Source organism: Felis catus, chromosome C1 (genome assembly GCF_018350175.1).
Source record: "Felis catus isolate Fca126 chromosome C1, F.catus_Fca126_mat1.0, whole genome shotgun sequence".
Taxonomy (NCBI): domain Eukaryota; kingdom Metazoa; phylum Chordata; class Mammalia; order Carnivora; family Felidae; genus Felis; species Felis catus.
The window spans coordinates 169,863,965-169,885,772 of record NC_058375.1 but is presented as its reverse complement, the minus strand read 5'-3'; the positions used below and the strand labels follow the sequence as shown (position 1 = coordinate 169,885,772).

Genomic DNA, 21,808 nt, shown 5'->3' with positions numbered 1-21,808 from the left:
TTTAACTAATGATATAATAATTAAATAATTATTTTATTCAGGAATTTTGGGAGAAGTTACAACAATATAGTCTATAAAGTGCTTTCTTATGCACTAATAATATAAAAAGGGAAATGATTAATAGTTAAATTCTTTCTTCCCAGGACTTTGTGGATGAACCATGTATCTTCCAGTTCTGAATTGAAGCCTATTGTTATTTCTACACATTGGGGTATCACACTGATCCTATTCTCACATGAACCAGTGGAGGCATTTCATATATTTGGTTTATATCATTTTGGTTGCCCATTAGAAGATGGAAAAAATCCAACAACTTACTGATTAATAAAAACATTTTATTGATGCTATCAAAATAGAAATAAATTTGTTCTTTCTGCATAATTTTTCTTAAATTTTATTAAATGACAATTTGAACAGACTTAAGCAATTTTTGTCAATATGGTCTGCCCCAATGTTATTAGCTTAAAAATACAAAAGCTGTATAAATTCTGATGATACTATGTATTGTCTCTTATAATTTATAATTTACATTTTATAAAAAACAAAGAAGAAAGGAATACATAAAGGCAATAATTTTAATGACATTTCAGCTTCTAGATTGAAAATTTTGCCACACAAATGAACACAAAACAAGAATACCCTTCTGTCATTAATATGATGACACGCCAGAATGCTTTGTTGCATATACAAAGGACAGGCAATAAGATGAAGTTACAGGCAAGATGTCAATCATACTGACTTTGTAGGGTGGTTGTGCACAAATTCATTTGAGCATATTCCACATTGTAGATGCTCAATAAATGGTGACCATAGTTGTCATCATTACCACAAAGGGAGCTTGTCCCTAAAAATGAAAGTTGAAAAAGTCAAAAGTAATCTTTTCCTTCATCTCTTAAAAAATAGCTGAAAACTTTGAGTAAACGAGTTTTATATATACACTTATTTTTCTCTTTCAGGATGTACAGAAAGTCCTATCACATGGTTGGTTTGGCATATCCAGAAGCTGTCATAATAACATTAAAGGTGAAATGATTTTAATTATTTTAACTTTTTCAAATAGTCATTTTTCAAATCTTAAAATGGTTGGGAGAACATGAAAATAGGTCTTTGCTGCAGCTTATATGTTTGTATATAAGTAGTATTTTAACCATTTTCAACATGTCGTGTGTTCTGAATCATGACTCATTGTAGACTTAAATGAGGATTGATTGACACCAACAAGCTATCAATGCATATGCACGTGTGTGCACACACATATGTGCTTTCTTTTCTTCTTTGTGCTTTATTTAGGTGGATCTTGAATTCAGTTTTGAGATGGCACCAGGACTTGTCAGAATATACATATCTTGTTATGTATATACTATGGAAAAGTTGCATGCATTAAAAAAAAATATTTCAGGACAAAACTTACATGAAAGAAATTTGTTTGGAATTTTAGTTCTGAGAAAATATAAAAAGATAAAATTAAGAAAGAAAACAAAAGAAATTTGTCTCTATCATCTCTGCTTTTCCTGTGGTTGAGGCCCCATTGCAGTATTAAATATGTTAGAAATAACTAGAGTCAAAACTCTGAAGTGGTAAAAGTTTTGGATTCACTTGTCTCCACTGTGTGTGCCCATGTGAGCACTGTTCCTATTTCTAGAGGCAGTTTGTAGGCTTATTATTCAATATCTCTTATTTCTTTCTATTGTTGAATTTGGGTAGAGACATTCAACTTTGTCTCCTCTGATAGTTTCATGGTTGTTTTCCTGTATCACCCAAGAATTTAAAGGACACTGGCAACAGAATATCCTGATTTGCTTTATTTGTGATTTATTAAACTCTTTTTCTAGTTTCAATTTATATTGTTTTCTTTTGTTAATTTATTTTTAAGGGTACCCTTTGCATTTGTTTTTTTTTTTCTCTGTTCCATATTAGACTTTCATCTTATTAACTTAAAAGGATAGTTTTTCTTGGGCACTTTTTTATGTTTATGTTTCTTTTTTTAATGTTTATTAATTTTTGAGAGAGAGAGAGAGAGACAGCATGAGTGGGAAAGGGGCAGAGAGAGAGGGAGACACAGAATCTGAAGCAGGCTGCAGGTTCTGTGCTGTCAGCACAGAGCCCAACATGGGGCTTGAACTCACAAACCGTGAGATCACAACCTGAGCTGAGCTCGGCTGCTTAACTGACTGAGCCACCCTCGGCTGCTTAACTGACTGAGCCACCCAGGGGCCCCTGTGTTTATGTTTCTAAAGCTATAATAAAGGAGTATATAACTGAAATGTCACATTGTAGGATATTAATTACTCCTTAGATCTTGTGAGATTTTTATTTACTCAAATGTGGGCAAGAATGTTACTTATTTTTATTTTTCTTATTTTAATAACCTTTACTTAGAAACCAACACAATGTTTTAGTATGAGAGAAAGTAAACATTTTTCTAAAGTTCAGTATAGAAAAAATATATAAACTAACAGGTTGCAGAAGGAAATAGCCACCAGTAAAGAATATTTTTGTTAAATAGTTCTTATTTCCTGAGATACCTTCTTGTCTTGTTTGTTCTTAATCAAGCATCTGCAGTAGTTTATAAATGTAAATTATCATTGTTGATAAAAATCCCCCAAAGTAGAGAACTAACCTTTTACTCAGTGGGAAACCCCTAGCAGGAACTATAAATAGCAGCTTCCTAACAATCTGAACTAATTCTTCTGTGTTAGCTTTGGAATTTGATAAAAGATTTGTTGGCCTCATTTGAGCTTTACGATGGCAAAATGCCTTCTAAGACAACTTTTAGCGATTCTAAATTTACAAACAGATAAAGCAAGTGTTTGGGGATCAAATCAGGGCCAAATGTGAGGAATTTAACAAAAGCATGCAAGCAAATAAAACAAAAATATTTCATTGGTGTTTTCAAATGATTAAAATTACCATTGGAAGCTGTTATTACTATTTTCAAAAGCAGTATTTTTAAAAGAGACTGAATACTTTTTATCAGATTCTCAGGTTTCATCATGTTATAATACCGATAATTGGCCTCTGTAAAAATGTGTTAAATGAACAAAGTTCTAAACAATGCCATCCCAAATTCAAAATTAATACCTAGCTTTAAGGTTGCCTGCTTACTATTCAATAGTAAACCTGTTGTGTGTATGTAAACCCACACTTTGCTAATAGTTTCTAATAATCAGAGCTGACTGTTGTATTTCTTTAAATTTTTAAAATTTCAGTGATTTGTTTAGTATTGGAGCTCCAAATTTACATTAAAACCTTCTTAGTATATAGGACTTAATGTCACTTGTTACAAGTCCATTTTGTGAACACCTCTGCAAGTATTCATCCTGCAATTACCCAAAGCAAACATCAGGAGGTAGCTGTAACAGTTTGGCTTTCTCTCCCACTGGCAGTGGTTTTTTTCCAAGGGTATGTATGTATTTGCCTATAAGCCTGACCACTTCCCTAAAGAATCTCCTGAACTGCTGCAATTTACTCTCCTCTTCCTTCATGTCAGTCAAAAGACCCACTTCTTTTTCCTTTTCATCTGTCCTTGGAGGAAAGTGTAAATGAATCGGTCAAGGGTACAGTGAGTAACAAGGTTGTATATACTCTACCTTTCTAGGGTGTTTGCATCTTAAAGGAAGACATAAAATATCAAAGCTTTAAACCAAAGTACTAACTCTTAGGGTGTAATTTCAAGCCGTGTAGAAGGTGGTGGATGGGAAAGAGAAGTTGGGGCTACTTTCCCCCATCTCCCCATTGACATCACCACATAACCCGTAATTCTACCTGAAAATGAAGCCCACTCTGAGAAAGTGACTTATGGTATGAATTTGAAGAGAGATTGAGGATAAGGTTAGTATTATAGTGTTAACAGGTTTATTACATCAAGTTTGATAACTTTGGGATTAAAGGATTAAGGAAAATCTTAACACTACATTACACATTGTGGCCTCACTTTTGTGAACCCATGGATGCTAAGTGGCCCTGTCATATCAAACTCTGCAAAATATAGTCAGATGTTCTAAATTGAAATGTAACCTGCTGAATCTACAACGCTTGATCTTTTCATAGAGAGAAATAGAACTATATAATATTGCCATTTTAAAGTATTTCCTCTTCTTTTTTTACAGGATGTTGATAAATGGTCTTTTGATGTATTTGCCTTAAATGAAGCAAGTGGAGAGCACAGCCTGAAGTTTATGATTTATGAACTGTTTACCAGATATGATCTTATCAATCGTTTCAAGGTCAGAAACATGGGACAAAAGTGAAATGCTCTTAGAATTGGTTATCTGAATAAGAATGAAAAAGCAGAACATTGAGTCATTAATCAATGCATTGGTTAATGTTTCTAATTAGCAGGTCACAGAACTAGGGGATGAGTTTACCACACGATATATCCATTTTCCATGACTCACTGACATGTATCCACATGGATGTCATGAGGCCATTGTAGCATCATTCCAACAAGATACCAACATCCCCCTGAATTACTCCCAGAATAGTCATGTAGAGACTGTGAGCTATGTTTTCTTAAAAAAAAAAAGATGCTCTTCTATGTTTCACAAACACAGAATGAATCTTTATTGGCAGCTTTTCTTAAACTGAGATGAAAGGGCTTCTAATTAACCTCATTTAGAGCCATTTAAGCAACAGATTTGATACAGATTTCTGAGCACTCTGAAACTTGTACCCTTCAGCATTTCCAATGGAATCATGGCATTTTTAGAGCTAGAGGGTACTGGGAGGTCATTTATTTTAATCCTTTGTACTACGGATAGAAAAAACAGACTTCAATTGTAACTGGGAATTTTATCCTTTTAAGAACTAGCCTTCTGTCTTGACTCTGGAAGATATAAACATTTAAAGACCACAATATGGGTGATATTGTTAATTCATCTCTCTTAGTTAAACACATGGGTTTATAATCTTAGGATTGAAAGCTAACAGGTTAATGAAATCATTTTTCGGAACAGCCTACATTTAACTGCAAAAAAACTCCTGCCCACATCTGACTCACAATTGTGTTCCATCCCGAACATTGTTGTGCTTATGTTGACTTAGTGCTACTATTTTATCAAAATATAATCATAATTATTACTTTTCGCAGATTCCTGTTTCTTGCCTAATTTGCTTTGCAGAAGCTTTAGAAGTTGGTTACAGCAAGTACAAAAATCCTTATCACAATTTGATTCATGCAGCTGATGTCACTCAAACTGTGCATTACATAATGCTTCATACAGGTATCATGGTAAGAAAGCTTTCTTAACTGAAGGTTGTTAGTTTGTAACATCAAATTCCTTTTCTCCATTTTGCCATTGTCCCTCTAATACCCATAAAAGTATTATAAGAAGTAATCTTTTGTATTTTTTAGGGTTAGTGAGTTATTCATAATATACATTATCCAAAAAAATATTTTAATTCAATGATAAAAAGATACCCAGAGGCAAATGTAAATATACTGCAAATTTGCCAAAATTTGGACTCTAGAACATTTTGTTTATAAATTGTTTTCCCATAGGAATCAACCCAAAAAAGTGACCTAGATAAAAAGTCTTTGGGATAAAAGCTAGTTACAGTTCTCTTCCCTCATATTACCATGTTCTCCCAAGCTGACTTCAGTGGATTTTTCTCTTTTACTTGCATTGCTAATTATAATGAAATCTTAATAGGGATTTTGGAAATTATTTATGTGAATTTTTCCAAATTCTCCTTCCTTTTCTTTGCATCTGAATGAATCAATGAATAAGTAAATAAATAATCCAGCAGTGCAATCCTGGGACAACAGTGAGTTCATGTTAGGAACTCTGGCACTGCTTGGAATTTCTGAAATGTATCAGAGTTTAGGGTGACTCCCAGAAATGAAAAGGAAGGAATAACTCTTCTAAAGATTCCACACTAACATGGGTTCAAAGGGATATAGTCCCTGTGAGTACCTTTTTGATTCCTTATGTGTCAGCCTATGCTGAAGCAGTGCCATAAAATGCATGTATGTAGAATGTTCCACCAAACCCCATAATATGCATTTCCTACCTATTTGATTTCAGAAGTCACACTTGTTCTTTTGGGTCATTGGCACTCAGATCTATGTAACTAATGCTCTTTGGGGCCAAAAGATCCTCAATACCTCATCTTTCCACACCAGAGACTATTCCTAACCTGGTCCCAAGCAAAGTCCCTAGGGCCACAGTATGTTGTGCTGAAGATATTGAAAACTTATAACAGTTACATAATTATTATATTTTATTATATACAGGAAATTCTAATAATAATTTTATTTTTTCCTAAGAAACTATAGTATGTTGCTTACTATATATACCATCCACTTGCTGTGATTCATCCAATAGTGTCTCATATGATGACTGAAGAAATTGTCTACTCCACTTTTTCATCTTTCTTTTCCTCCAAAATATCACAGATCTATCAATGCCTTGGGCTCAGATCCTACTCCTAAGCCATGTTTCAATTATCTGTTGCTCTAAAACAAACTACTCTAAAATTTAGTGGCTTCAAACAACAATTTATCAATATCTCTCAAGGGTCTAGTTAGAAGGGTCCCAACTAGCAGGTTCTCACTGTGGTCTCTCATGGGCTTACAATCAGCTAGCAAGTATGGCTGAAGATATCTAAGGACATCACTGGGAAAGACATCCATGGTGGCTCAGTCACTGGCTGGCAGTTGATAATGGCTAATGGTTGGAGCTCAGCTGTCTTTTTTTTAATTTTTAGGTATTTATTTATTTATTTATTTATTTATTTATTTATTTATTTATGTAGCAAGGGGGAGGGAGGAGCAGAGAGAGAGAGAAAGAGACAGAATCCCAAGCAAGCTCCACACTGTCAGTGCAGAGCCTGAGGCAGGGCTCGAACTTACAAACCGTGAGATCATGACCTGAGCTGAGATTAAGAGTTGGATGCTTAATCAACTGAGCCACCCAGGCACCCCTTAGCTGGGCTTTTCATAAAGGAATTTCTTGGAATATTACTACCAATTCAAGAGAAATATGCATTCTACAACAATATTGCAAAGTAATATATCCTGCTTTGGAGTTAAATCCTATTTGGGTGAGGCAGAAATCTCAAAAACCTTAACTGATATAGTAGCATGACTTTCTCATGACCTTATTGAAGGCTGAACTTACATGTATTGTCAACCTCATACCTTGGGTTTTCCTGTTGTAAGGTATAGGTATGGGCATCACAGACTTAAGGTATAAACATGCCCATTGGCTGAGATCAAATGCAGCCATGTCTGGACTTGCTTGGTCCTGGGTTGAAGTTTACTCACTCTTCTTTCTAGGAGTCTGATTTGGCATGGAAAGGGATGGAGTAGAAGTTAACAATAATAAGTAGAAAATAAAGCATTCAAAGAAAGAGTTTTAAAATATTATAAGCTTTTAAAAAGTAGCATATGTAACCTTCTTTATAACTGTTTCTAGTATGTGCACTCACACACGCACACACACACACACACGCAAATTCTTTTAAAGTTCCTTTGGTTCTAATAAGACTTCATCATCACAGCTGTTTTTTGAACTCTTTGCCTCCTGACAGCTGCAAATGCTGTTCTACTTGAAAAAGTTGCTTCACTACCTTCCTGGTTAGAGCTGCTTACTGTTTCCTTTCTAAGGCCTTGGTCTTGAATCTGATAGCCAGATGGTTTTCAAGTGTGGCATTTCCTCTTTCCTGAGTTCTGTGGCTTTGAAAAAGTTAACTCAAAAACATAACATGTAAGTGGTACCCTGAAATGGAAACTGAAGTGATTCAGTTTTTTCAGAACTTAATAGAATGGAAAAGTAAAGCCTTCAGTCTAATAAAATATCTACTTTGATTATGACATGCAGTGAGAAGATATATGCCATTTTATGCTGGGAGGTAACCAAAATTTCATCATTTAAAAATGTTTCTGCTTAAGTACATTTTATTTTCGCTATCAGTGTAAAGGGAGCTAAATAAAAGTCTCCTATTTTAGCCTCAGAATCTCTGTTCTGAAATGAAATCTCTGTTTGAAGAAATGAAGGATGCTGTATTATTGGTAAATAGAGACATTCAAATCCACAATGGAACTTTTTCCTCGGAATTGTGAGGAGGACTTTTTCCTGGCTATACCAAGCCATTCCAACTTCTCCAGAATACTGGACAAAGCTGGTCCAGTCCGGCAGGACTCCTAGAAGTTGACATTAGTGAAGATCACATAGTCACTCTTTGAGAGGACCGTAACTTACCAGTCATAAACATAACTTCACTCTACTTTAGCAGGTTTTGTTGGAGGAACTTGTTTCTGATTTATTCATCCTTCAGCAAAAATGTGTTAGTGGGCTCTTTAATCATCCATTAGTTTGGCCATTACAAAAACAGCCTTGTGGAAGATTGTAACTGTTGTCCAAGATCAGGAAGATACATTTAAACTACAGAGAGTAATGAGAAATTTTATGATAGATGCTAAGAGGAAAGGCAAAATGAATTACGAATTTATTGACAGTGTTGCCAAAACTAGATTTCACTGCCAGCTTTATTATAGCTTTGGGAAAGTTACTGAAGTCACTGACTTCAGTATTTTAGTTGATGTCCTGCTGTTTCAGGACAGTCTTATCTGTGTGGCATTTATGGAGCACTCCAGTGGCAGCCCCAAATTGTCAGGTGACTCACACAGCCTGTCACCTGCAAAGTGTTCTAAGGGCCAGTGCCTGAAGGGGATTGTGATGAAGCCGGTGTCCTTTCGTTTGTTAATGTCAGATGGGATACTCTTGGCTTGGGAATAGACACTGCAGAGAGATTGGATGTCGGTACAGCCTCTGTCTCTTTCTATCCTTTATCACTTAGTTAACTTGTAGTTCTTTGCCAAGGTGACAGTGGTGTGTGGTAGCTCAATCCATTTGCTAAAGAGCAAATTCCTTCACCAAGTGCTACCAAGCCACCTTCAAATATCTCATTGAATTTCAAATTATCCGAGGTCTTGAAAGGAACACTTGTATTTAAGGGCTCCTGGCACTGTGTTCTAACATGAAGAGTAAAAGAAAGAAAGATGATGTGAGATCTATTTCCTTTGGCAGTTTCAGTCTACTGACCACACCCAGAAATAGACCCCCACACTCTGGAATGACTCAGTTGTTCTCCAATCAGTCTACAGAAAATGTACCACTCTGTCTGTGTTCTACAAACTGTGTGGGAATTCTGTTTTTACAAATGGCTTCCCAGACAGCAATGTTTGGAAGAGTGGAAAGGGTACAGGCTTTCAAGGCAATCAGACATAGGTGTGAAATCCTGCTCTACCATGACCCTAGCTCACTCGCTCTCTACCTTGGTTTTCTTGTCATTAATATGTGGTTAATAATACTGACCACCAGTGAAGGGTCATTGATATCATATATGTAAAGCACCTAACCTAGTTCCTGACACATAATGGGTATTAACACACACTCTCACGTCAATAACAATTATTAACTTATTTTTATTATATATTACTTTATGTGTATTATGTATTAATATTATTATAACACTCACTTTCTATACTGGGTAAGTTATAGCAAACTATGTCATCCTATTCAAAGGGATAGAGAAAAAGTACCCAACCCAATAATTTAACTAAAAGAGTTATTAATTATGCTCTTTTAGACACACCAGGAACTAATAGGTCAATGTGATTTTCTAACCTGAAATTCTCCCAACCTTACACATACACACACACACACACACACTGAAAAATTGAGGTATGAAAATTTACATCATAAGTCTTAGAGCTTTATTAGCTTCTACCCATCAATATACCCAGTTAAATTATCTAGAAATTCTGCTTTTGAAACCTTAGAAGAATGTGTTCTGCATATTACCTCCCTCAAGTAACAAATGCTGTTGTCATCCATGGAAGGAATATTTTGATCCCTGGAAGGAACAGAAACTTTGAAATCAGATTTGGGGGTGAATTCCTGCTCTTCCACTTGATAGCTATGTGGCCTTTGGCAGGTTGATTCAATTCTTTAGGATTCAGCTTTGTTTGCTGCCAGATGAAGGTAAAAATACTACCTCATAAATGGAAAATAGGATTGTTATACAAATTAGAGACCATATAACTAAAATGTCCAGTTAATGTTAGTTTCTTCTTTCTTTCTGTCATCGCTGTGCGAACTGTTGATAGCGGTCAGTATCTCCCTATGATGTAATTTGAGGACTTCTCATTTTTAGAGTTAGTCTCCCTGAGCATTCCTCTATGCAAAGTGCAAACTGTAGTTTAGATGAAGCACAGTGTCTGCACTGCTCATGACTCATCATTTTTACCCTTTATGCCTGTCCGTGAGGAATCAGAAGAGTATAGGTTACGTATGGATCACTATGCTAGTTGGGAAGAGTGATAGGATTCAGTCTCATTCTCTCTGGCGTGTCCTCGTGCATCATTTACAAAGTCTATGAATTTAAGCATTCATTTTCTGAGTTAGAATTCTCATTTGGCACCAGTGTAAAATGAATTAACAACCAAGGAGCTAAAAAATCAGCCCCAAATTCTACTTTAGCTAATGCAGAATAGATGTGCTTTTAAATTGAGTGTGAGGGTTCAGCATTTCTCTCTTTCCAAACCATTTTATAATTTAAAATTATTTATTAGGGCTATAATGTGGCAATAAATAAGAGAGATTCATGGAAGAAGTACTATTTATGGGAAGCAGAGAATAATGAGACTAAAAACAGGAAATAAGCATAATCAATTTTGACAGCTAGGAAGATAATAATTTTAAATACTTATGAGATAATCTATAATTAAAATTTATCTCTGCTGCCCTAATTGTATTTTTGTATAATTGCAACTTCATATTCTATGTTATTATAGATATTGAATGTTACTTTTTAAAAATCACAGTTAAATATATAAATCTTAAATATAATGAATAGGAAATACTGAAGAAAACAGGTGACTTTTTTTCTAGGAATAATTTTTTTTATAAAACAATGGGTTTCTGGGGGCTCAAGAACTGGTTTAACTTTAGTTGTTTGCTATTCATTTCATGGTGTTTAATTCCACAGTCTCGCTGGGGACATTGGAGGCTCAGTCTTACTTCAGTTTATAATACAGCCCATTCTTCCTTTTAATGACTCACAATTAAATGCACCCATAAACACAGAATAGCTAGCTATATCAACTCCCTTTGGTTCTGAAAATCATTTCTGCTTCAGTCATCCAGCTGTGAGACTATTTATTCTTGAATTGCAATCACTAAAGATATGTTAGCTCACTATTGTTTCCCAGACTCAATGCCTTCTACAGTGCATTTAAGGTAATAAGTTCAGGAAAATGGCATCTGTTCTGTATTTTACTATATGACAAGATTTGTGAAAAAGCACAGCGAATACATTAACTTAAAACTTCTTTTAAAATTCCACAGGGAATGATCACTAATTCTATTTTCATGAGAGCTCTGGCTGAGAGGGTAAATAACTTGTTTGCCTAATGATCGACAAAGATTTAAAACCAGAAATTGTCTGATTCCACAATCTCTTTCAACCATTCCTTACTACCTCCTCCTAATACAAAACTGGTGAAATTCAAGTCAACAGACAAATATTAAGTTCCTACTATGTGCCAATTACCATGATAGGTTATGTGAAGGGGAGCAAAGATTAATAAGATGATGCCTTTGTCAATTATGAAATTCAACAGTTGTCACCTCTCATTCCTGAGTCATGGACCTACAATGGCTCCCTCTTGCATCTTATACAAAATCCAAATTCATCAGCTCTAATCAAAGTAGTCTATCAACTCTTCCCATAAGCTGCACTCTCTTTCCATTCTCATTCCACTTGACTTTCCAACACAATTGGCAATTCGACTTTCATATCAGCCTCTACACTCTCATTCTGCATTTGCTCTATTTAGAATCTCTCTGTTCCTAACACTGCATTTAGATACTAATCTTTGTCCATCCTTCTTTCAAGATCACTGCCATCAAATAGACATTCAGTCTGCTCTTTGATTGTACTTCAAACTGTGATCTTTTATCAAGTATGCATGTAGTTTACATTATATTTTTCTGTTGCTTTGTACAATTTAATTGTTTCAAGTATATGGAATGAGACTACTAAGAGCAAGCTCCATATCATTTGGATCCTCCATTACTACCATCAAGTACCACCTACTGGTGGTTCTATCCAATAGAACTGTCTGTGATGATAGGAACACTGCACTGTTCCATCTGGTAACTACTTGCTACATGTGACTATGAAGCAGCTAAAATTTGGTTTCTGTGACTGGGAAAATGAGCTTAATTTTATTTAATTATATTTATTTTCAGTTTAAGTGGTCACATGTGATTACCATAATAGAGGAGTAAAACTGTTATGTTAAATGTCAGTGATGAATAAACTATCAAATTACCAAAGTAGGCTTATAATAGCAGAGAAATTTGTTAAACCATCCAATGGATAACAGAACGATCAATGTATATTGAAGCAGGTGGTCTGGATTTTATATGAAACATTTATTCTCTCTTTTATTACTAACTTATATGCACAGTCAAGAGTATGTGTGCTATGAAGAGCAAATTTAGTAAATTCTTAGAAACGCTTCCAGATTTTTAAATATAAAAACAAAGTTCAGTTTCTCTAATGAGAAAAGTGAATATTTTCAACTCTTAGGAAATTTCCTGATAGAAGAGTCTTCTACAAAAGTTGAGCTAAAAACATTTCAATGATATATGGGCTATATGTTAAAAATTACTAAACTAAAAGAAATCACTAAACTATAATTGATTTCATGAGAACCCAAATTGCTAATTTTAATTAGCAACAAACCCCTTTGAATTCAAAAACCCAGTGAGGGTTCACCTTTTAAATCATAGAAAATTACTCCTTTTCTGATTAGCAAGGAACATTATAGTGTCTCTTTTTGAATTTACAAGCCATGAAACAATCATTGACTTCATGAAGCATCCATTATGCAATTAATGTATGTGAAATAAGGGAAAAAAGTATTTTAAGATCAATAAAAATAATTTAATATATTTATACAACTACTTATACTGGATGCACTGAAAAATCTCTTTTGTAGGAATACAAGATGGCTCTGCTTTCTAAACACCATGGTATCTTTCTTTAATTTACTAGCACTGGCTCACTGAACTGGAAATTTTAGCAATGGTCTTTGCTGCTGCCATTCATGATTATGAGCATACAGGAACCACAAACAACTTTCACATTCAGACTAGGTAAGTTATATAAAGTATTAACTTTTAATTAAAACTTGAAATTTATTTTCCACATATTACTTATTTTTAAGAAAATTTAAAAATAACAGTGAATATGTCTAATAAGAATAGTTTTAATAGATTTTAGCAAAATTCCTTAAGCTAACAAATGATTATTATTTATCAAGAAAATTGTACAAATATTTGGTGACATATTTAGCGTTTTAGAGAATGTAAAAATGTGTCATACAACTTCTTTCTGCCAAGAATTAATATTCTGAACTATCACATAAGTCAGACATCTGCTCACTGAGACAAATCTTACAACATATTGTTTAAGGCATCAGTTTAGTATCATTATGTACTTGAAAGTAATAAAATTGTACTTCTGAAAAAAAATCAAGGAAACTGTATTTCCAGGTTAGCATGAAGTTCTAAGCTTAAAATAATTAGAAAATGATATTTTTTAGTGATGGTAATAATGGCAGTTATTAGAATCAAAATACCAGAGTGGAGATATATTTATCATCACAAAATCACAGATTGAGTGGTTTAAATAACAGAAATTTTCTCACAGTTTTGGAGTCTAGAAGTCCAAGAAATGTCAGCAGGTTTGGTTTCTGCTGAAACCCCTCTCGTTGGCTTGCAGATGGCTGCTCTTTCACTGTTTTCACATGGCTTTTTTTCTGTGGGTACACATTCCTGGTATCTCTTTCTCTTCCTATAAGAAAAATACCGCCATATTGGTTAGGCCTCACCCTTATGACCTCATTTAACTTTAATTACCTCTTTAAAAGCCTATCTCCATATACAGTCCCATTCTAAGGTACAAAGGGTGAGTACATCAACATAAGGATTTGGGAGGGAAATAATTCAGTTCGTAACAGAAAGGTGCTCTCTGCTCTTTTGGTTGCACAGAGATCTCAGTGCCTGGGAGGCAGAACGTGTCTAGGACCCATCATGATCCAATTCGCTTTCGATACATTGGATCCTGAAATTTCTCTGTCTTTTACTAGTCAAATATGCTTGAGATGGAGATGTACATTGACAGACTGATGTTTCTCTGGAACTACTGTAGACCTGTCTATTCTTGTTGAGGGAAAATTAAATTTATTTTTTACTTTTTCATTTTTTAAATTAATAGACTTTATTTCTTAGAGCAGCTTTAGATTCTCAGAAAAACTGAAAAGTACATAGTTTCCATGTACTCTTTCCCCACCCTACAGCTTCCCCTATTGTTAACATCTTGCATCAGTATGGTACATTTGTAATTAATGAAATATTATTTGTAATTATTATTCACTAAAAGTCCATAGTACATATTCTGGCGTAGTCTTTGTGCTATATATTGCTCATTTCTTTTCACTGGTGAACAACAAACATTACACTGTATGCATGTGGCAAAGGTTCTCTCCTTATTCACCAATTGACAGATATCTTGGTTACTTCCAAATTTTTGAATAAAGGTTATAAATAAAGAGGCTATAAACATTTATGTGCAGGTTTTTGTGTGGTCTATTCATTTGTTTTTTAATAGCAATATTGTTAACACCTGATTTTGCAGCTATAGGAAATTATTTTTCAATGTGGGGAGCATAGGAACATTTTATTGAAATATTAGACATTTTGAGTGCCTCAAGTGACTTAGTGACAGAAAGCCACATTATGAATCATCTGGTCAAAGTCTCACAACCTAAGCAGAGAAAAAAAAAACCTCAAGAGGTGAAATGATCTATCTATGTACACATAGTCAGCTGATGGCAGTAGCAGAATTCAGAAGCTGAGAAGAGGGATACTCTCAATCTAGCCTCTTCCTACAACTCTGATCCCATGGCCAGAGGCAGATGCATGATAGTTCCAGTCTTCTATAGCCTGAAATGGGATGGGCTTAGAAAACGTGGTCCCTTGATGGAGACAGAGGGAGAGTTGAAATACAGTGAAATATTGAAGAAGGCATTCTGTGTAAACCCAGAGGCCCTAAGATTGGCAGAACAAGAAGGGAAAAAAGAGACATTGAGGTCAGGTCATGTGGAAGGGGGTGTTAATAACCTACACATTTGCAGAGTGGAGAGAGTTGTTCCATTTTTGTGCTGAACATCAGAGCAAAGGTAAACTGTGCAGATCATTTTTTCTTGTCAAAGACTCTTCCACATCCCCTGAATCCATAATGAGTGAGATTTTAATTAAAGATAGCTCATTACTGAACTGAGCCCTGTATAGGGCAATAGTTTTAGGAGAAAAGGAGCAAGAAATTTGTTACCAATGAACACTTCTTATTTCTACTTTGAAAAGTGAAGGCAATGGACTGGCTTTCTCCAGCAGCAGTGTCAGGCTGTCTCTTCTAGCTTTCTCCTTTACCATCCATTTACAACTGGAGGAAGAGTCCTAACTTACTTATACTTTGGACTACAGAGAAGGATAAGGAAATGGAGAAAAAGAAGGAGGTGGTGGAAGAGAAGGAAGACGGGAAGGAGAAGAAGAAAAAGAGTAAAGGAAGAGGAGAGGGAGGAGGAAAAATTCTTTTTCCCCCCAATTTTACATTAAGAAATTGTATATAAAGGAGAGAAAAGGTCTAGTATTTTGTTTATTTTGTTATAAATTGCCTATCAGGATCAATTTAAAGGATTAATTATACAAGAACTTGAAAATTCTATGAATAAAAAGTTGTAATGACCACAAATCTAACAATATAGTGTGCTTTTAAAACTCTATTGCCTTTATATTATGTCCAAGAAAAAATAAGGTCTTATGTTACTAATATCAATAATTCTATTGTATTTTATATTATTCATTTTTACTTGAATTTAAAATGCTTTTCTAATTTGGAAAACTCTATACTGGGTAATGAAAAGTGAAAAATAATTTAGAACATAGTGCAGTGCTAAATTTGAGTTCAATACACACATTAAAATACATGAAATCCTTGAAAGTGTAAATAAATAAAAATAATTTTTTTGTGAAAATACTGAGCTACATGTTACTATGGATACTGAATGTTGCTTAGAGTTGTTCTTTTCTTAGCAGTCAAAGACCATCTCAAACATTAAGACAGTGCTGTATTCTCAAAATCCTGTTGATTTATGAGACAAAATCATAATAGTTTCTTACAATTAAATCTGGTTCAAAAATACATTTTTGCTTAATGCTGAAAGTAGAAGACAGTATTACTTGGAGCTATATCATGTAATAACACTGTCATAGCTAGATTTGAGGCCATATGACACAAATGATATGAGATTTACAAGTCAGTTTTTCCCATAATCTGAGTGAAATTCTAGAGATTGGAAACATATATTTAATTATCTTTTAAATAAGGATTGCAGGTGTACTTTTCTGTATATTGAGTTATGATTATCGGTTAAGGAATTTTTAGGCCATGGTTGAAATTAAAACTATTTTGAAGTTATGTACTATTAGCTAATTACATATGTTTTTCTACTTCTATGATAGTCTAGAAACAGAAGATATGTAATTGTTCTTCTTAATAGGTCATTTTCCCTATGCTGGATTAATAATTAAGCTTGGTTTATCTGGTAGATTATTAGATACAAATCTCGAATAGGTAGCTTACAACAAAAACCAGGTTTCTTTAGTTCTTTCTTTTATGTATCCTCACCTATTTTTTTTTTTTTTTTGGTAAACATTCAGTGGTGAGTGCTATAATCAGTACTACTGACTGAAAAGCCTAAAACAAACAGTAAGTCTTAGTGAGGCTTAGTAAGACAAAAGTATATCCCTACCAGAAGGAATGAAAAATGAAGAATCTGGGCATTGGGGAAAGTGGAGGCAAAGTTGTACAGGTTTTAGATTGACTTTCCTTTTGCTATTTTTGCTGCCTACTTCCAACTTGCCAACTTATATACATGGATTTACCATTTTAATTCATTGAACATAGTGGTTCTGCTTCCATTCCACACTTGCAAAATGATCTGGCAACCTAAGAAGATAGAGGAATAAGCAACCAGAGCTCCATTTTACAGATGTGAGAATGCTTGGAATATTTCAAACTTTGTGCTAGAATACTAACTTCAACAATGCAACTTGAAATAGTTTATTTGATCAAGTGACATGATAAAATGATGTGAAAATATGGACAGGTGAAAAACAAAAGAAAACTTCCCTTGATGAATTCATTATTTTAAAATGTTCATTATAAATTGGTGGTGAAACATACATTTTGTTTAAAAAATGATTTTCTCAGTTAATTTAATGCTATGGGATCAAAATATTCAAATTGAATTGCAACATTATATGGGAGAAAAAAAAGCTAGAATCATAAATAGACCAAATGATTTATATTATCCCCTCCATCCTCCATCCCCCACCCAAAGTAATTTTAGTCCAAGCTAATAGGAAATAGTGGGTAATCAACTATCTGGAATGGGTTGATTCATCAACAGAGGGTTGATTCATTCAGATTGAATGAAGATGTCAAGTAATTTTTTTCCCTTTGTTTGGCATATCTAAATTAAATCACAGGTATCTGGATTACAAATTTAAAGGAAAAGGCATAATATATTCAAACTATGATAATTAAAAGGAAACGAAACACTATAACCAAGTGGGATTTAGTCCCAAGCTTAACATTCAAAAATCAGTTAAGGTAATCATCATATCAACATGCTAAAGAACAAAAACACATGATGATATCAAGATGCAGAAAAGGCATTTGACAAAATCCAACACCATTCATGATAAAAATGCTCAGTAAACTAGGAATATAGGAGACTTTCCTCAACTTGATGAAGAATGTCTACAAAAACTTGACAACTAATAGCACACTTCACAGTGAGAAACTTGAAGTTTTTCCACTAAGATCAGGAACAAGGCAAGGATGTTCCTTCTCACTACTTTTTTTTTTTTTTTTAATATCACAGTGGAAGTCCTACTTAATGCAATAAGATAAGAAAAGGAAACAAAAGGTATAGAGATTGGGAAAGATGGCATAAAACTGTCTTTGTTCACAAGTGACATGATAGTTTATATAGAAAATCCAAAAGAATTGATGAAAAAACTTATAGAACTAACAAGCAATTATAGAAACTTTGCAGGATATAGGGTTAACACACAAAATTCAGCTATTTTCCTGTATACCAGCAATGAACAAGTGGAATTTGAAATTAAAATCACAATATCATTTATATTAACATCAAAAAATTGAAATTCCAAACAAATGAAATACTTAGGTGTAAATCTAACAAAATATGGATAAGATATATACCAGGACAACCATAAAACCTGATGACAGAATTCAAAGAAGAACTAAATCAATGGAGAGATATTCCATGTTCACGGTAGGAAAATTCAGTATTGTCAAGATGTCAGTTCTTCTCAATTTGATCTACAGATTCAATGCAATACCAAACTCCCAGAAAGTTATTTTGTGAATATTGACAAACAGAGTTAAAGTTTATATGGAAAAGCAAAAGAACCAGAATAGCCAATACGTTACTGAGGGAGAAGAACAACGTTGGAGAATTGACACTATCTAACTTCAAGACTCACTACAAAGCTACAGTAGTCAAGATAGTGTGGTAATGGTAAAAGAATAGACAAATAGATCAATGGAACAGAAGAAAGAGCCCAGAAATACACACACATAAATATAGTCAACTCATCTTTGATAAAGGAGTAAAGGCAGTGCAATAACCCAAAGATAGTCTGTTCAACAAATGGATCTGAAACTACTGAACATGCAAAAAAAAAAAAAAATCTGGACAGAGATCTTCGCCTCACAATAACTCAAAATGGGTGATAGACCTAAATGTAAAATGCAAAATATAAAACTCTTAGAAGTTAACATGAGAGAAAACCTAGATGATCTTGGATGTGGCAGTGACTTTTTAAGTACAACACTAAAGGCAAAATTCATGAAAGAAATGATTAATAATCTGGAATTCATTAAAATTAAAACCTTATGCTCTGGAAAAGACAATATCAAGATAATTAAGAGACCATCCACGAAGTGGGAGAAATTATTTGCAAAAGATACATCTGATAAGATACTGTCATGCAAAATACAAGAACTCTTTAAACTCTACAATAATAAATGACCTGACTTAAAAATGTGCCTTAACAGATGCCTCACCAAAGAAGATATACAGATGTAAATTAGCATATAAAAAGGGGCTCCACATTGTACGGCATCAGGGAAATGCAAATTAAAACAATGAGCTATCACTACACATCTATTAGAGTGGCTATAATCTGGAACACTGATGACACCAATTGTTGGTGAGGATGTGGAGCAACTGGAACTCTCATGCATTGCTAGTGGGAACGCAAAATGGTACAGCCACTTAGGAAGACCCTTTGGCAGTTTCTTACAAAACTAAACATATTCTTACCATTCAAGCCAGCAATTACACTCTTTCATATTTACCCAAAGGAGTTGAAAAATTATGTCCACACAACCTGAACAAGGAATTTATAGTAGGTTTATCCATAATGGCCCAAACTTGGAAGCAACTGAGATATCCTTGAGGATAGAATAGGTGAAAGGATAAATTTTGATAGATCCAGACAATAGAATATTATTCAGTTTTCAAAAGAATTGAGTTATGAAAAGACATGGAGGAATCTTATACGCATAATGCTAAGTGCAAGAAGCCAGTCTAAAAAAGGCTACATACTATATGATTTTAAATATATGACATTAGGAAAAGGCAAAACTATGGAGACAATAAGATTAGTGATTGCCAGGGGTTATGGGCATGGGAGGGAAGAACAGACAAAGCAGAGAGGATTTCTATGGCAGTGAAAATACTCTGTATAATGTCATAAGTGTGGATGCATGTCATTGTACATTTGTCCAAAGTCACAGAATGTGCAACACCAAGAGTGAATACTAATGTAAACTATGGACTTTGTTAATAACAATGCTCAATGTAGACCTATCAGTTATAACAAATGTACCACTCTGGTGGGGGCTGTTAATAATGGGGGGAGGGTGTTACACATGTTTGAGCTGAAGGGGTATATTGCAAATCTCTGTACCTTCTGCTAAATTTTTCTGTCAATCTATAACTGCTCTAAAAAAATAAGATTTATTTTTTTAAGTTATCATACAATTAAATTACTTTCATCAATTTGGATGTTGAATTAGAGAATTTTTACTGATGAGCTAGATATCTTGTGACTTGAGTATTCTTATTCAACACTCATGAAATTTAAAGAATCCTGTACTTTACATTTTGTTTTTAATTCTCAGGTCAGATGTTGCCCTTTTATATAATGATCGCTCAGTCCTTGAGAATCACCATGTGAGTGCAGCTTATCGGCTTATGCAAGAAGAAGAAATGAATGTTTTGATAAATTTATCCAAAGATGACTGGAGGTGAGTTTCAGAGGAAGCCTGGAGAAAATTTAATTTCAGGAAACAGTTAAGTGATGTGATTTAAAGTGAAGAAAATGGATGAAAATCAATCTTTTATTCATGTTATAAAAATTCCCTTTGACTAGATGACTCTAAGAAGGATTAGTACCTAGAAGACTTCCAGGAGCCAGTCTCTGCTAGTGGAAGTTAACTATTTTCCAGGCTAATTCAACATCTGTTTGCATCATTGCCAACCCATAAGACCACATACCACACAACAAATACTTCCAGAGAGTAATTATGTACTCTCTTGAATGGAGCTCTGCTTAATTATACCAATATGTGGTCCTAAATAAATTCAAAATTGTAGTGTAATATGGATTCCTTCCTATATTATTTTTCTATATGTGGAGTTTAGCTTTTTTTTAAAAAAAAATTCATTGTTTGAAGGAAAAAATTACAAACATAATATAGTAAAATGACCCAGATGCAGAGGGAAATCTTACCTTTTCTTCAGGGCATCCATCTGCTTAAGATAAACAAACAACAACAACAACAAAAGACATTCATGGATTGGTGATACTTGTTGCCATGTAGGAGGAGATAACAAGATGTACCCCTACTGCTCAGAGTAACTTTTCCTCCTTCTTCTACCTTTGGTCATCATCAACACCTTCATTTGACTCTAAGGCTGCTGGATTTAGCAAATAAAGATAAAGGGTGTCCGGTTAAGTATGAATTTCTGACAAACATCGAGATATTTAGTGCAAATATGTCTGTATGTCCCTACTATTCAGTGAGACCTACTTATTTTTTTAAAAGCCTTATCTTTAACAAAGATTTTGTTAAAAGTTAGTGAGCTGAAAAGGTTCCCATTTAAATATCACAGGTTTTTTATTTTTTTCTTTAAAATCAAGGTAAAATTCTTTAAATCAATTTAAAAAAGAAATGTTCAAAGAAATGCTTTGGGATGAAGAGCTGCCTCAAAATGAATGAATGAATGAATGAATGAATGAATGAATGAATGAATGAATTAGTTAATTAAAGAACGAATGGTTTTTAAAACAAGCCCTAATTTCTGATGGTTACTTTTCCAAATACTCAAGCTTTCTGGTTTTTCAAGGCCACTTTTGAAGCTGTATAAAACATGGGCTCGCTTTTGCAACCTTGGAAGCAGATCTGATGGGGGGGGGGAGAAATTTGGGAACCCAGTTTGGGCCTTTCATTTTATTCTGCAGGAAACAATAGCTCAGTTGTGTTTCCAGCTAAGAAGGCCACCATCTAATTGTGAAGGGATTTTAAAGCTACCACTGGTGGGCTATGTGGAGAATAGAAGGGTATA

General features: G+C 34.2%; 1 protein-coding gene across 8 annotated transcripts in view; it reads left to right on the top strand.

The window, feature by feature from the left end:
• Positions 1-21,808, top strand: part of PDE1A (phosphodiesterase 1A) — a 328,273-nt gene that overhangs the window by 257,959 nt on the left and 48,506 nt on the right. For all 8 annotated transcript variants that reach the window (XM_011285382.4, XM_011285381.4, XM_011285385.4 and 5 more), the window contains 5 exons: positions 957-1,023; positions 4,110-4,226; positions 5,090-5,230; positions 13,072-13,172; positions 20,362-20,487. In XM_011285382.4, coding sequence (XP_011283684.1) covers positions 957-1,023; positions 4,110-4,226; positions 5,090-5,230; positions 13,072-13,172; positions 20,362-20,487 — 552 coding nt within the window. The remainder of the gene's footprint in view (positions 1-956; positions 1,024-4,109; positions 4,227-5,089; positions 5,231-13,071; positions 13,173-20,361; positions 20,488-21,808) is intronic.